This window comes from Gavia stellata, chromosome 2 (genome assembly GCF_030936135.1).
Source record: "Gavia stellata isolate bGavSte3 chromosome 2, bGavSte3.hap2, whole genome shotgun sequence".
Classification (NCBI taxonomy): Eukaryota; Metazoa; Chordata; class Aves; order Gaviiformes; family Gaviidae; genus Gavia; species Gavia stellata.
In genome coordinates, this window is record NC_082595.1 from 43,439,223 (window position 1) to 43,456,311 (window position 17,089).

Consider the following 17,089-nt stretch of genomic DNA (forward strand, 5'->3'; position numbering starts at 1 on the left):
TACTTCTTAATTTTACTGTTTTATTTTCATTTCTCATTTAAGTGCACTAACTGAGAAAATTTGTACAACATAGCTACAGACTAAATAGTTTTTGTTGGTGGTGGATATCTAGCAATTTCTGGTTTAAACACTGAAAAATGTTGTGAAGGAATATAACTTTGAAGAGTGCATCTGTTTTAGGAGCTTTTGATGTGATGTATCTAAAAGTAACTCTCTGATTTGAAAATAAAAATGCTGAATGCCCACCTTATTGTAAAATAAGCAGAATTCGAGTTTAAATTAATTTTATCTATCAAATTATGTTACAGTACATTTATGGGTAGGGTGTTCATATGACTCACCCCTTATTATTTGATCTTCTATTCCAAGTGCTTTTCCAGAAGTTGTTTCCCTTCAGGTCTGCTCAGCTTCTTGTCTGGTCAGTACAGAGAGGAAGTTTTATTTTCACCTTGATAGCAGCTAAAAGATACAAACTTCTGCTGGAATTACTCTGTAACGTCTGCAGCGCGTTATGAGGAAGATTTTCTTTAATTCCATGTTTAAGCATCAGTGAGAACGATTAAGGGAAAGAGAAGGAAAGATAAAACACAAAACAAAATTATTAAACATCTGATTAGAGCAGAGGGAGAGGAGGAGAGGATAGAAGACAAGAGACAGAAGGAGCAACAAGAAATGTAGGAATTGATATCAAGAAACAGACTGAAGAATAATTAAATAAAAGGAAAATGAGATGAAACAGATAATGTTAGATGGAAAATGCATAAACTGAATTATAGTAAAATTTTTTCTTTTTCTGCGAATTGTCATTATAAGCTGTTTAAAAATATGAAGATAAAACAAAAAAAACCTTGGTACTGCATGTCATTCTGCTAACTTTCTACTATTCTTCTGGCAGATCAGATATCTAGCATTTGTTTAATTGAAGTGAAAATGTAATGAGAATCACTGAAATGTTTACCTGCAGCATTGGATTATAGGTTTAAAATTACTTTTCAAAATTGTCCTGATAGCATTTCTGAGTATTTTCATTGTAATTCCTGTATTTCTTGAATTTCTTTCATATCTTACAGATATTTATTCCAAATCTGTGCATACAATCCAATGTACAGGCCATTATAATTTTTTCTCTAGCAAATCAACAATGCATTTAGTATTTTACATTTTTTAAATTTTGGTTTTTTTTTCAGAACTGCTTGTTTTGTTAGGTCTCATAATTGACATGCTGACATAAATGACTCAACAGCCTCCCTTATTTTGTAGTAATTACTTGTCTTAAATCACACACTGTAAGAAAGTTTGGAGTTAAATGTAAATTTTTTAACTAGTTCAATTGGTATTGCAAACATTTTCATTATATTAATAACCAAATATAATTTATTAATGCACATGCATGGGTGACCAATTGGTATCTTTCAATGTCACTGTACATATGGTTGCCATCACTATTGTTTGTCCTGTGCGTTTTTGTTTTCAAGCCAGCAAAATTAAGCGACAAATAATGTACTTTGTTTTTTTGATTCAGCAAATAGTGGAGGGTTTTTTATGGCCAGGAATATTAATTATTTCAAAGTTTTGTATTTAAGGAAGATACCAAAAAAGGAATGGAACGGAGTGACATCTAGTTCAGCTTTCATATTAATGGGAAGTGGGAAAATAAGAAATACTTGATAAATAGTTTCTCAGGGATATTTGAACAATTGTTTCATGTAGTACTACATTTTGACACGGTAAGCATTTTGAATTATGAGACTTTTTATGATATATTATTATTTGCTATTTAGGCAAGCCCTGAGGAGAATCAAGAAGGAAATTTTGGTTCGGAGCACTCTGCCTCACCATCACAAGGGAGCAGTCAGCAGCAGTTTTTAGAAGTGGAAACAAATGTAGATGATTCAATGGATATTCAGCAACAGGTAAAACTATTTTAATTTTGATTACAGAACTTGAAAGGAAAACACATACTGAGATGATTTCAAAATGGGTAATATGGATGTATGCTCTCATATAGTCACATATATTGGGAGTATGTTTATTAAATGTTACTGAACATCTGTTATGTCTGACCTCAGGACATGGATATAGATGAAGGACAGGATGTTGCTGAAGAAGAGATTTTTGAACAAGAAGAAAAGAAATCAGCTGTTCGTTCAAGATCAAGAACTCGTTCAAGATCTCGTTCAAGGTTTCCTAATTAACTTGCATTAAGTAAATGAAGGTTTTCTGAAACAAAGTTGCAATTTGTGATTATCATTCTCAATTCTGCATTTTCCAAAATTGTCATGGGCAGTTTTTGGCAATGAAAAAAACAGTATTCATTTAATATTTGTGTGTTAGATGCAGACTTTTTGCATGACGGTTCATTTTGCATATCTGTGGTCTACTTTAAATTTTTTTAAGACCTGTTCAGGTAACACAGAAATAACTAACACTAGCAGCTGGTCAGGTTTTCTATGCCAGAAGAATAGATACTGTTAGGGAACTTTTTGAATGAGTTTTGTTTTAAGCTCAAGGTGTATGTTCTCTTCCTCACACTAATGGCATCAAGTTTATTTCCTGAAGCGGTTTGAGTGACTGCAGTGGAAATTTCTGTATCATGCTTGAAGTTTGTAGTTAAAAGATGACTAAATTAGATTTTTTTTTTTTTTTTTTAACTCAGCATACTGAAATTAAGTATTTTGTAGGTCACCAAGAAAACGAAGGTCTAGATCACGGTCTGGTTCTCGTAAGCGTAAACACAGAAAACGTTCACGCTCAAGATCAAGAGAAAGGAAGAGAAAGTCCTCTCGGTCATATTCCAGTGAAAGAAGGGCTAGGGAAAGGGAAAAAGAACGTCAGAAAAAGGGATTGCCTCCTATACGGTCAAAAACACTAAGTGGTAAGTGACAGCTGCTTACTGTTTTAGTAATGTAGTATTAAAGGGAAAAAAGGTTTTGTTTTTCATTGAAAGAGCAAGACTTAGCTTGAGTACTGTTACAAAATACAGTAACAATACTCTTTTTTTATAGGTTTCATTTCTGGTGTTTCTTACAACTTAGATAGGTGCATCATTTCATCTCCAAGGAAAGCAAGTATCATAGTGTTGCACCAATGATTTTGCTTCTGAACAGAGAGTACTAAGGCCGTCCCTAAGTTACAATCTGCTTTCTCTTTAATGCTGTCTTCTGTGGGGCATTTGAAGATGATCAGTGCTTGATCTGAAAATCGGTACGCTGATAAGACATTTAAGTATGTGGTACACCCTTTGGACACTTCGCTGAATATCTTAAATAGAGGCCAGTTTTGTTAAACTTTCAGAGATGTGAAACAAGTAATTTGCTATCATAAGACAGACCATAATGGTCGTATCTTAAAGTATCCAAAAATCAACAGGATTTCAGCTGCTGCAGAGTGCTGCAGTGCACTGCTGTCGTTTCTACAGAGAATTTACATACTAAAAAGAAGGAGGGTAGCAGGGAGAAGGAGAACTTTCTCCCCACAGTTGCTTAAATCAAAGGGAATGTATTTTGAGATGAGCACTAGAAGCAGTGAAATTGGGTGTAGTCATCTGCTACTGTATCAGTATATCCCATTGCTGCTGTTAGCAGGACTCTGGATTCTTGGGTTGCATAATTGTACTTATTTATTTTTGTAATGAACTTGTGTTCCTGAACTTAACTTTGCTTAGATAGTTTATACATGGTTTCTGACGTAGTTTTGCATTTATTTTGTAGTTTAAAACTATCGTTTATCTGAGAAGTTAAGCAGTTCAAAATTCATTTTTGCAGAAGGAGGAGTGTTCTGTTCTCTTCACATTAATTTTTTACATCATTCCAAGGTGGCTTTAAACTCAGGACTTTACTACAGTTTAGATGTATATATTTTTTTTTCTCCTCTGGCTTTTCACATAAAAAGAGGCAAAACAGTTTTATGGTGTAGATTTCTCTGTAGTCCACAAAGCAGGGAACTATAATGAAAATGGATGGGAACTGGGAGGCAGGGATGTTAAGTAACCTCATGAACAACAGCAGCAATTGAGGTCCTGTGAAGTAACCCAGCTCGTGGAAAGGAGATATTAAGAAGGCTAAGTGAAGTGTGGAAACTTTGGGAGGTGTAAATAAATAAATAGGTAATTCACCTGACAAGCGTTTTACTTAATGAAATTTGTGTAGTGACAGCCACTGTTATCACTTGCTGAGGTCTGAAGAATTGTTTCATAGAGCTTAACATCAAGAGAAACAAAAGGGCTGTCTACAAGCATGTGAGGAACAAGTTTGGTCCAAGAGAAATCTAAAGGCTAGTCATTCTCAGTACTGCTAACTACTGCTGTCAGTTGAAAATGTCAGTTGACAGAGGAACGCACGACACTGGTTTCCAGTTTGATGCGCCAAGATTGATACAGGAAGGATGTGTGATATATCAAGATGGTGATGAAGAAAGAATGTTTCCTTAGTTCAGAATGGGGCAGGCCCAAGAGATTCAGGTTGTCTGGTTTTGTTCTACCTTAGATCCTTTAAGAACCTGAGTGGATTACTCAGGGTAGTAAGATATTTGAGGAAAACTACCCATACTGGCCTCATCTTTCCTAATTTACATCAGCTTGTGTTAAGTGGAAATAACTGCTATGAGCTTGTCAAGGCTTGCACACATAGATGGTGTAATATTTGGAAGACAAAAGAATTGGAACCATGTACATATGGGAGAAGGAAGTTCAAGCTCACATGTCACTGAGTGTTTATATTTGGCAAGGGGGACAGGGGTAGGCATTTGGGAGACATTGCAGGGATCTGTACTCATGGTGGAATTGACAAGAGTCAGAAGTATCATGGACATCTTCAGCGCAGTGGTGGGCTTCAGCCAAGTTTGTCTTTCTGGGATGTTCCCCAGGGTAAAGTCAAAATATAGTTTCCATTTCTTTCAGATGAGAATGCAGTACATAATACTGCAGCTAAGTTCCTTCTGTTATATGCTTCTAGCCAGTTAGAACTTAATCTTACTTTGTTAAAACTGACTTTAAATCCTACAGGCATGGTTTTTATGGAACATGGAACAGAAATTATTATTAGTAATTTCTACTGCAGTTTACCTTAGCTAATAATTTACTGAATTTTATTTTTTCATTTGTTTTAAAACAACTGCCTTATTTAAAAGAAAATGAAACAAGAAGAATGAACAATTGTACTGAGTATCTGTTTGGTGTCTTGTAACATTTTTGATAATGTACTTAATCTCTATATAGTAAGTAATAGATTTACTAGTCTTGCTTTTTGATCAGTGATTTCTGTGCAATTGTAAAGCCTTTTATATCCACGCTATAGAGTATTTTATAAGCTAACATTGTAGTATTTTGATTGACATGAATGTGTCTCTTGACAGTTTGCAGTACTACTCTTTGGGTGGGTCAAGTAGACAAGAAGGCTACACAGCAAGATTTAACTAACTTGTTTGAAGAATTTGGACAAATAGAGTCTATTAATGTAAGTAAGTGTGTTATCACACATTTTCAGGGATTACACACTAGCAACTTAAAGATGCTTATGCCTCTGAATTCCTTTTAGTAGCTTAAGCTTGTATTTAGGAGACTTTTTTTTTTAATCACTGTTCAAAAACTGTGGCTGTGATATTTGCATGTTGGTTTCCATATACTGTCTCTTGAAGCACCAAAGGCAGTGAACTTCACGGTAAAATGACTTCCCAAACACAGACAATTTACACAATTTTTTAAACGAGGGTCTTGACAAAAAAAATGGTATTCTCTTTTTGTGATGTGGCACAGGGCAGATAGTGTTTTTCCTTGGACTAATGGACAAAAACTGATGTCTGTCCACATTGCTCTTGGTTGTGTTCCATACAGAGGGTTTCTTAAGTAGAATCAATGTGGATAAAATGTTTAGAAGAAAAGAAGTTGTACTGTAAACAAGTGTTTATTCTAAAATGTGACAATTAAAAAGATGGTTATAATTAGGAGATATGTTTCTCATGATTTAGTCATTTAGATGTAGATGTTTAGAGTCGTATTTCAGGGTTGCCTATAATTCAGCTTTAAAAGAAAGTATTTTTCTCCTTAAATAACATATCTACATGAGAGAAATTTGGATTTTTTTTCTTTGCTCCAGCAGTTTTAAAGTGCTTCTCATGCACTTTCATTCATTTCGGATAATATTTTTACTATTTTTCCTATCACGTTAATATATTCAGATATATAATTAATAAGGAACAGTTTTTGTGGCATTACAGAATCTTTTAAAAAACTTCACAAGTCAAAAAACCCCATAGCCTGACATTTAAGCCTCATTTTGATTTGCAGGGACTAGCAATTAAGGAAGTTCAAAGGAAAGTAATGTAACAACCATAATGTCCTAGTTCCTGTTAGATTTCAGAGGCAAACTATATTGTAAATATTTCATCCTACACATTCCACAAAGCTTTAAGTACTTGGGATAACGTTGTTGTATACCTTAAACATATTTTTCTAACAACTGCATTAAAATCTGTCATCTTAAATATTTTTGTTCGTTATGTTACTGTATGTTCCTAAATGACATAAAAGCACACTTATGTTTTATAACTTTCGGCTAAAACTAAAATAAGCAGTTGTCATACATGATTTGCAAACTTTTAAAGATTACATGCCACATCATACTTTTTCTTTCCTAAATGAAACATTAAAGCTAGTGGAAATCATGCTTCAGGAATGAGGACTCTACCCTTCAAAAACGCAAGATACTTTTAATCACTAGTTTGCATCTCTGGGAAAGGTGGTTGCTTATGGTGAATTTGGAGTTTAATAAGAGGTAGCAACCTCTGCTTTTCTGAAGCTGTCATAGTATAGCTCCCAGTTCTTGCCTGCTCCATGTTGTTCAAATCTTTCATGTCATTTTTAGCACCCATTCTTCAGCTTGCTGCTGCTTCTTGAAAATATTGTAACTGAAGTACCCTGACAATATCACTCTTAAGTTTTGCTGATGCTCAAAATTGTTAATATTGCTGATTAAGGTAACGATTGTTTACAGTGTAAGCCTTTCCTTTTTTAGTATTAGTATTCACTTAGTGTATTTATGTAAACTGAAGTACTGGTTTTCCTACATTTTAAGACCATTGCTTTTTTTTCTATAGATGATTCCCCCAAGAGGTTGTGCTTATGTCTGTATGGTTCATAGACAAGATGCGTATCGTGCTCTTCAGAAACTTAGTTCTGGATCCTATAAAATTGGGTCTAAAATTATTAAGGTAAGTTGATTTTAATCTAAAGATGCTGTCCAATTCAAATATGGTACAGTTTTAATACGATGATTTGTCATTTAGCAGCTGTTTGTTCAAGCATACAATTTGGAAAAGAATGAAGCAATAAGGTGTAAATTGTATTCTTTCCTCTCTAAGTAAAATGTAGCTTTTAACAGGTGATGTGAAAGATAGTAAAATGAAATTGTGACTTGATATTTAGGAAATACTTGGAGAACATTTTATGTACACGCTAGCAATAAGAGCACAAGACTGTAAACAACCTGAGTCCTGTCCTGTACCTGACCATGTGGATCACTTTAATATTAAATTTGATAGTATTCTTATGGAGTTAAGTATATGATTAAATGCTATGGGTTTTTTCTACTTTCTTTGATGCTTTAGATGAGTCCTTGAAGTATTGTATTTTTAATTTCCCCATATATATGTTAGAATTAATGTAGAACAAATTTAAGCTTTTTAATGTAATTAATCTTCCACATATCTGTTGTTGCAGAACTTCCTACAGGTTCTTTTAAAGTTAAAAACTTGTTAAAACTTTAATAAATAGATACTGAAGATTGATCTGCAGTGACAGAAACATGAAGGAAATGATCTGAAATGTTCTGTTCACAGGTTATATGATTTAACCAGATTCTCTGTTTGGGTTTTATTTTTAGATTGCCTGGGCTTTGAATAAAGGTGTGAAAACGGAATACAAGCAATTCTGGGATGTGGATCTGGGAGTTTCATATATTCCTTGGGAGAAAGTAAAATTGGATGATTTGGATGGCTTTGCTGAAGGTGGCATGATTGACCAGGAGACAGTAAATACAGGTACGGCCATTAACAATGATTCTCCTAGTGAGAAAATGTGTTTATTTTGGTAATTGCAAATCGTCAGAAAGTTTATGGTTTTAGGTAAGACATACTCTTTTTCAATTTACATAAATTTTGCTAGCTACTTGTTTACAGTATAAATGGCACTGTAGTCATGAAATGTAGATTGTCTTTGTAGATGAGTAACTAATTCATTGTCATGACAATGAGGAATTAGTCAGAAAAGGGAATTAATTTAAGCAAGTTAATAAAAGTTCGTGTTTTTTAAAACAGTTATGAATTTGCTGTGTACTCATTTCCGAGTATGTGAAATAATAATTTGTGTAGAAATTACGATCTTGCTATTGTGAAGAGTATTATATTCAGGTACAAGACTTAAGTTGGAGTTGGAACTTGTCCAAATAAGCACAGATTAGCTGAATCTTAAGGTATTTCCTCCATAAAATTGAAGAGACAGGAAAGCAAGTAATGTTAGATCTTGCTCTGAAACTCAGTTAATTGAGGGTTTTGTTAGATTTTTAAAAGATTCACGAGTACTGTGTTTTCTTGAAATGGATCTAGCACCAAATGACTGGACTATACTGAAGTAAGCAGTAGATTAAGACTTTTATAATAGTGACAGTAATTTTTCAGGTCAAAATGCAGTCTTGCTTTGAGTAAAAATTGAATATAAATGACAGAAATATTAAAGCATGGAACATTACTGAAATATATTCACTATGTTATACTTGAAATACAGAACTTTTTGAGGAAGTAGCAGAAGGAAGAAATGGGTGTTGGGGTGAGGTTTGTATAACATGAGGTTTCTCTGTCATTGTACAGTTGCCAGGTGATAACACAGATATGTTGACAGCAGCAGTTTTTAGAAAACTGGAGCATACTCTATATTACAAATTATTAACAGAATCATTGGTGAAAAAACTTGGCAAGTTTTGAAAAATCAGTTTGTATATAGGCATAATTAAACAGTATTGCAGGTGATTAAAGATATTTTACATTCTTTAAACTATATAATAAATAATTGCAGTTGCATCTTTTCATAAGTTTGGGTGTTATTTGTAATTACTCTCTACAGAGACCAGATTAAAATATATTGTTTAAGAAGGAAGAGGACTTTTTAGTATTTAAACAACAATAACAAATTAATTTTCTTTTTACTTTAAAAATATACCTTTTTTAAAGAATGGGAAACAGCCAGAAGCTCAGAAGCTGCTAAAGAAAATATTCAAACTACACAGAGTGCTGCAGTTGATAAGAGTACAGTTATTACAACGCAGACAGAAGCTTACACGCAACCAGTCACTATGCTGCAGGTTTGTATTGGTCTGAGTTTGCAAAAAACCCCACAGAACTGGAGGGCAAACTTTATATTCAATACAGATAAAGTTGAAGTACTTAAATCAAAAATACTTAAGTCCTGTGTCCATGTGTGCTTATCTCTGAAATATTTTAGAGTAGAATCAGTTGCCGTGGTTGAGCAAATTCTTTAGTTTCATGCACAACATATCCCAATCCCAACGTACAATCTCAAATGAAGGCTTGAATGTTGAAAACAGAGCAATTGTTAAAAACAATTAAAAAATAAAAAAAATACTGTCACATTAGTTTTTTAGGGAGAAATTAAAATGAGCTTACAGAAATTATTTTGCTTATAGTGCAAAGCATCTTTCTGTAAGCTAAGCAATGCAAAAATCTTTTTTCACTTGTGCTTATTTCTTCTCTACCTATGTGTTTTTCCCCATATCAGCTTTGAATATAAGTTTTATTATTTTCTCAGTAGTTTTGGGTAGGATTTCATAGGGACAGTCTCATCTTTAAAAGATCTAATTATTCAGGTAGTGTGCACTCTATATGCAGTAATTCATGAGAGTCTTTGATTCTCTGCTGTACTTTTTTTCCTTCTGCTAAAACAGAGAATTTTTATTAACATCCAATCAGTAACAAGGTATTGGGGAATGCTAGAAGAGTACAGTGTAATTTTTCTTAAGTATACTACACTACACATGTTTATCAAGTATAAATACAAATGCTTTTTGTCAGACTCTTTAAATCCTCTTTATAATGACCGTATGAAATTGTAAAATGAGAAGCAGTTACTTAATACAAAATTTCCTGTATTCATATGATTACTCTTTTATCTTTCCTAACGTGTATAGACATTTCCAATACTTGAGCTGACATAAAATTACTATGAAAGTTAACATATTTGTATTTACTTGCATTGAATTTTGAGCTTCTTTCTTTTCACAAAAGCTGTTTTCAGTCTTATTTCAAATGTCTCCTAGTGTACACTGTGATCAGTATATATTTAAATATACATATATATTGCTTTTATTCTGCTGCTAGTTACTTGTAATTATGCTGCACTGTATCAAAACAGGAGTTTGAGAAATATTAAGTAATTTTCAGGATTTCATCAGTGTTGTTAGCCTTACAATTACGTACACTAAACTCAACTTTCCAGTGCTGTTCTAAAATATGTAAATTTTTGTAATGAGAATAGAATCACTGTTTTCTAAGCGCTCTCAAATTGCCACACTACATACATTTTCCTTCCTTTTCTCTCTCTCACTTTCTGCATTCACCTCTCTCCCATAGGTAGACTTTTATTCTTGGATAAGTATAGTATTTAACTGTGTATTTTTCTGTTGTTCTTAGAATAAAGAAAAGATAGCATAGGATTCATCTAGTGTCCTTGTTTACCTGTAGTGTTGGTACCATTTCAGAATGCAATCTAATTCTTCAGGGTGTTCAGAATATATACAAAGCCTTTGGTACATTTAGTGCTTAACATGAATTGTAGTCAGAATCAGTTTATCCCTCTTTTAATGTCATTGAATACTGTTAGGTGTTGAAGTTGCTTGTTTTTTCTTTCCATGAAAAAAGATTCCGGTAGCTCCAGCTGTGCCTGCTGTTAGCTTGGTTCCACCTGCATTTCCTGTCACAATGTCTGTCCCTCCTCCTGGTTATAGCGCAATTCCTCCTCCACCCTTCTTGCGAGCGAGTTTCAACCCTTCACAGCCGCCTCCAGGTAAGGTAGTAAAAATGAAGTTGAGTATGTAATGAGTATATTCATTTTGTGTGCTTCTATGTACATCATGCTTCATATAGTTTTCCATCAGCTGCTGGTTACTGTTTGAGCCAGCTGACCTTTGAATCTTTAATTTTAATCTAGTATGAAATTTCTTATGTCTAACTTAATATTATTTTTGCTAGTGTATTCTGTCAAAAATAGGAATTTCAGTAGGTTTTTTTGAACTTTGTTAAAAATGAAGATTTAAAAATCCTTCATATTAATCTCCTTTCTTTGGAAAATATTGAAACTCTTATTTTTCTTCTTTGGATATTGCTAGCAGAAATCACTTTTAAAGATGCGTATGCAGATCATCTACAGTAAAGATGAGGTTGTTTTTGAAAACAATAACCACTGTTGCCTCTTCTTACACATTTGTTGTTTGCTAGTCTTCAGTGATGCAGCTTTTCAGGATGAATAATGTGGTCAAGTTTTTACTGCAAAACTTTATTTGGTTCCCTTGTAATAATTTGTCATTTTTTTCCATATAGGTTATATGCCTCCCCCAGTTCCACCTGTGGTCCCACCACCTGTGGTCCCGCCACCTGTTGTCCCACCAGTTGTTCCAACACGTAAGTTTTTCTTCTAATAGTTGTTTTAGTGTTACGAAAAGCTTAATTGTTTGATATACTACTTGTTAATCAAAAGCAAGTTAATGCTGTGTAATGGAAAATAGCAACACAGAAGTTATTGTTTAACTGGTTTAAGCAGGTATTGAGAAAAAGATTTACAGAGCTTTTCAAGTTGACTGAAAATGATACTTACTGTGGAGTTACTGGGAAAAAAAAAGCAAATTAATTATTATTTGTACGCATAGTTCAATATTTGAAACTCTGTAACAGATGTGTCTGTTACTTGAGCTATTTGGTATTAGTTACTGAATAATTTATAATAATCTATTTTTGTTTAGCCTTTTAACTGTATTCATTTAATGTTTAAAAATATCTGTTAAAGAGTACTGATTGCTTAGGTTGCCTGCAGTTCATGGTCTCTTACAAAAAAAATTAAATATTACAGTGCTGACTGAGGATAAGAAATTATTATAGAAAATGTAACACTTAAGGTAATTAATTTCATTTATTTTGAGTTATCAGCCTGACTTCTGCCAAACTACTCTTGAAGGTTTGAATATATAGTTACTGTGATACACTTCTGTTATTTCTCTACAGCTTTAGTACAGCCTCCATTACCAATTGCACAAGAGACGATGAAAGATGTTCCTTTTACTAGCCTTGTTCTACCAGTTGGCACAGTTACTAGCAATCTAGCTACTCCAACGTTATCTGCTGGAAGCGTTTTTAATCCTCTGCCAATCAACAAACCAGAATCAGATGAAAAGGGATCACATCTTACAGACCTTCAGATTTCTTCCAGTGAAAACAATAGATCTGGTAAGAAATGTGTTTATTGTCTGATACGATCACATACAGGAAACATCATGCTTCTGAGGGTCTTTTTGCAGGTTGTAGTCCACTGCACTAATAACTACAGAGTAGGAAGTTTTAGGCTGGGTATCATTTTCAATTTAAGTTGGAGGAGTGGTGGGAACCATCTTTGTCATCATCTGATCATTGATTTCTAGTAGCTTACGCTCAGGGATGTCTTCTTCGTAGGCTCGAGAAGTGAAGCTGAGACTGGGAGCCCTTTAGAAAACTTGTTAAAAGTGCATTCTTACTACACAAGTGACAACAGAAAGGAGCAGGAGAGGGTAGGATAGTATAATGTTTATAGAATTACATCAAAGATTTTAATATTTCCCTTGCATAAATTGGGTGATGGCTGTGGGATTTGTCAATTTTAAGCTGCTGTACATTCTTTACTATGTAGAGACATTAATTTCTGTGGCATAATGTCTATCACCAATGTGATTAAAATAGTGTATGTTCATTATAGAAACTGAGACAGACCTTGTCAGCAGTATCATCACTGAATGCATTAACTAAATATGGATTAAGCTGCATTTTGTTTTGAATGCTATGTGTTACACTGGCATTTTCTGTTAACCATTCTTCTTGTTGCTGCATTTTAGTGCAAAGTGATGTCTCAAGTAGCTCTGGACTTGTTGGAGGAGTGCAGCCACCCAGCGTCTCAAGCAGTTCTGGGCTTACTGGAGAGGGGCAACCACCCAGTGTCTCAAGTAGCTCTGGACTTGCAGGGGGAGTACAGCCACCCAGTGTTTCAAGTAGCTCTGGACTTGTAGGAGGAGTGCAACCACCAACTGTTTCAAGCAATTCTGGTCTTGCAGGAGGAGTGCAGCTACCTACTGTCTCCAGTAGCTCTTCTCTTGCTGGCGGAGTTCAGCCAACCAGCGTCTCAAGTAACTCTGGACTTATGGCTGGAGTACAACCGCCAAATGTCTCAAGTAGCTCAGGGCTCCTAGCTGGAGTGCATCCACCCAATGTCTCAAGCAGCCCTGGCCTTCTGGCAGGAATGCAGCCACCCAGTGTCTCAAGTAGCTCAGGAGTTCTGGCAGGAGTACAGCCGCCAAGTGTCTCGAGCAACTCTGGGCTTCTCATAATGCCACCACCCAATGTTTCAAGTAGTTCTGGACTTATGGGAGTGCCACCACCCAGTATTTCAAGTAGTTCTGGACTTCTGGCAATGCAGCACCCAGCTGCGGTTCAAAACATGCCTCATTTAAATATTAGTAGTCAAAGGATGCCGGGAATGCCTCTTATAGATATCCGTCCAGGCCTAATTCCCCATTCGCCTGGACCAAGGTTTCCATTAATGCAGCCAGGAATGCCACCACAGCGTAGTATTCCTCCTCCAGCAATCCTTGATCCATCTCTTCACCCACCACCTCGAGGTCCTTTTCCTCCAGGAGATATTTTTAATCAAACAGAAAGACCTTTTGGAACACCAGGAAGACAAAGTATCGATAGCATTTCTAATCCAGAGAAAAGACTACCACTTGGTGGCGATAACATTCAGCAGGAAGGAGACAGAGATTATCGCTTTCCTCCAGTGGAAAACCGAGATAATCTTAACAGACCATCTCCAGTGGATGTCAGAGATACTGTTGGACGACCACCAGTTGATCCAAGAGAGGGTATAGGAAGGCCTCCAGTAGATGGAAGAGAACACTTTGCAAGACCACATGTAGACATGAGAGAAAATTTTGGAAGACCAGGTATAGATAACCTTGGCCGAAGAGAGCATTTTGGTTTCAATTCAGACAAGCACTGGGGACAGAGAGGAGATTATGATGAAAGAGAGCACCATGCCTTCCCTATTTATGGTGGCCCTAAAGGCTTCCATGAAGACAGAGAGAGGTTTCGGCATGTAAACTATAGGTTTGATAGTAGAAGTGGTCCCAATTGGAACAGAGGATTTGAACAAGATGCTCACAGAGATTTTGATGACCGCAGAAGACCGTGGGAAAGACAGAGGGATAGGGATGACAGAGATTTTAATTTTTGCAGAGAAATTAATGGGAACAGGTTTGGAAGAGACAGAATGTCAAACAACTGGATCCCCCCTCCACATCCACGGGTTTTTGAATATTTTGATGGGGCCACTTCCCAACGCAAAGCCGATAATATGCCCCAGGTAAACGGTGAAAATACAGAGACAGAAAGTCAGCCACCAACTGCACAGGTGCAGGATGATCCAGAACTTTATGAAAAACTGACATCTTCCGTCGAGATAAACAAAGAGAAGAGTGACACAGAAGCTGATATAGAAAGTGAACCAGTGGTAGAAAGCACAGAAACTGAGGGGACATAATCATCACTCAGTAGGTAAAAGATACCTTTTGTAAAGTTGTCATCTCTCTGTAATAGATAAATGGCTGACTGGACCGTAGCAGTTCACTTTTGTCTGCCAGAATTAAGTTAATCTGATGTTCATGTTCATCTTTCACTTAAATAACTGTACAACTGACTTGTATAGAACACTGTTCTTAATTTGAACATGGTAGGTAACCATTTTTTTATTTCTCTGGTAAAGCATAAACTTGCCCCCACTTGCTTTTAATTTCACAAAGATAAAACAACAGCTTGTCAAACAAAGACTTCCTATGGAAGAAAATGGAATTTTTTAGATACTACCCTTAGGTTGGCTATCAAAATTGTTATACTTGAAAACAGGTGCTGGTGTATCTTGTCCGTGTTTTTAGGCTGCTGCAGAATTTTAAAGTATAGACAAAGCTGTGATATTTTATGTTCCTTTAATTCGGCAGAAAAAGAAATGGCCCATGTTACTTAAGGAGCATAACGCAGAGATTAAAAGTGATTTTGTAAAATCTACACTATAGTCTCTGTTTTCTCTAAAGTAAGTGTTTGTGATTTGTTCCTCGTACTGCAGTGGGTTTAAAAAATGAAAAAGTACGTTTTAATGTTGGGTGCATTTTGTTTTTAGATGCCAATAAAGCATATTTGTTTGATAACAGTGTTCTAGGTATTGTATTTTTTTAAAAACCTGCAAGCTCTAAAAACTTGGAATCAGCTATGATATGTGCTTAGCTAGTTGTTGCAAAAGGTTTATATTACTTTTGTAAGACCAATGCAACAGTTATATGTGCAAGAAGCATATGTTTTTTACATCTAAAATCATGCATAGTAGTTTATGTAAATAACATATGTATGTAAATATTTGTGTAAACTGTTTGTAGATACCACTTTTTCTGTGTGTGCCTGTGTATGTGCACGCACTCACAGAATATTGTAGACAGTTCAATAAAATTGAAATGAAACTAGGTTGTAAAAATTTGCCTTTCACCTTCTTCAGGTAGTAAGATAACAAGACTTGCTTCACTGCAATACTGCCAAGCTTGTATTTACCTTCTCATGCTCATTGTTACGATGTTCTTACTACTTCTAGAAGGTGGAACATGATATACTGTAAGAATATACAGTAGGATTTTAGCTTACTTTTTAAAATGCAGATATGCATGAAGCCAAAACTTAAGCAAGTATTTGCATTGTCTTATTTTGTAATATATTTGGTATTCTGGATAGGTAGTGGTAGTGATCAAGTACTTTGTGGTTATTTGTTTTTACTGACTCATAGTCCAGAAATGTTGCACGAGAAGTAAAAAGCTGTTGGTCTTAAAAACCCTACATGTTTTTAACAGAAATAAGGGTGGCTTTGTGTTTTGATGGCTTAATACTGAAGTAGAACGTCTTGTTAAACTGTTGAGATGAATTGGCTGATTAGGTAAATTAGTAGCACTATTCTCTCCTGTTTCACCTACTTTGCTGCTTGTGTATCCTTTAAATTGGTGGTGGAAGATTTGGCTCTACGGTAATGTCAGATTTTCAATTTGTTCCACTGAAGTACATATTCAACATAACTTTTGTTAGAATTCTGTGTCTGAAATCATCCTTTCACTCAGTTTTGCGAAAGTTGTTTTTCTTTTGCATAACAGGATCGAAGGGTAGATTCTGTTACGTGAATGCCCCTTTGGTAGAAGAAACATTTTTAGTTCAGATTAGAATTTTGACCTTTAACATTAAAGTGTTAACATGCAAGTTTTAATTCCCCTTCTGCTTCCCCCAAAGGGATGAAAGTATGAGAATGTCACATGAGTGTAAAGCATAAGCATGCCTTTGAACGTAGATGCAAGTTATGCATGTGTGTGTTGCCCTCTCCCTCTGGGAGGTGGGGTATTTTTTCATGCTGTGTCATAGTTCAGTTTTTCAATTACAGGGGCTTTATTCTGGATAGTAAACAAACTGTCAGCTTAATGAAGGTAGCCCTTTGAAAGCCTGGAGTTGAATGAATGATTCTTTATCTACTGTGCAAATAGTAGTCATTAGGATGTAGTGAGGTATGCATTAAATAACTATTGCTTTGTAATAGACCTTGGTGATGTGTTTATTACCAGAACGTGTCTCGGGAGTTGAGATGAACAATGTTTAAGGTAAAAGTACCTTCGTGGGCAGACTGTGGCTCAAAGAACTTGACTGATGCTGCTGCACCACCTACTAGTATTATTCTGGTCAGGCAGATATGGTTGTATGAAAGTCCAAATGC

General features: G+C 35.3%; 1 protein-coding gene across 1 annotated transcript in view; it reads left to right on the forward strand.

Annotated features, from left to right (window-relative positions):
• The window catches only part of SCAF8 (SR-related CTD associated factor 8), a 96,532-nt gene that overhangs the window by 42,289 nt on the left and 37,154 nt on the right, over positions 1 to 17,089 (forward strand). The window contains exons 10-20 of the mRNA XM_059828200.1: positions 1,782 to 1,913; positions 2,070 to 2,182; positions 2,682 to 2,875; positions 5,353 to 5,453; positions 7,093 to 7,206; positions 7,878 to 8,034; positions 9,220 to 9,350; positions 10,924 to 11,068; positions 11,602 to 11,682; positions 12,280 to 12,501; positions 13,140 to 14,853. Of these exons, the coding sequence (XP_059684183.1) occupies positions 1,782 to 1,913; positions 2,070 to 2,182; positions 2,682 to 2,875; positions 5,353 to 5,453; positions 7,093 to 7,206; positions 7,878 to 8,034; positions 9,220 to 9,350; positions 10,924 to 11,068; positions 11,602 to 11,682; positions 12,280 to 12,501; positions 13,140 to 14,839 (3,090 nt within the window). The 3' untranslated portion in view covers positions 14,840 to 14,853. The remainder of the gene's footprint in view (positions 1 to 1,781; positions 1,914 to 2,069; positions 2,183 to 2,681; positions 2,876 to 5,352; positions 5,454 to 7,092; positions 7,207 to 7,877; positions 8,035 to 9,219; positions 9,351 to 10,923; positions 11,069 to 11,601; positions 11,683 to 12,279; positions 12,502 to 13,139; positions 14,854 to 17,089) is intronic.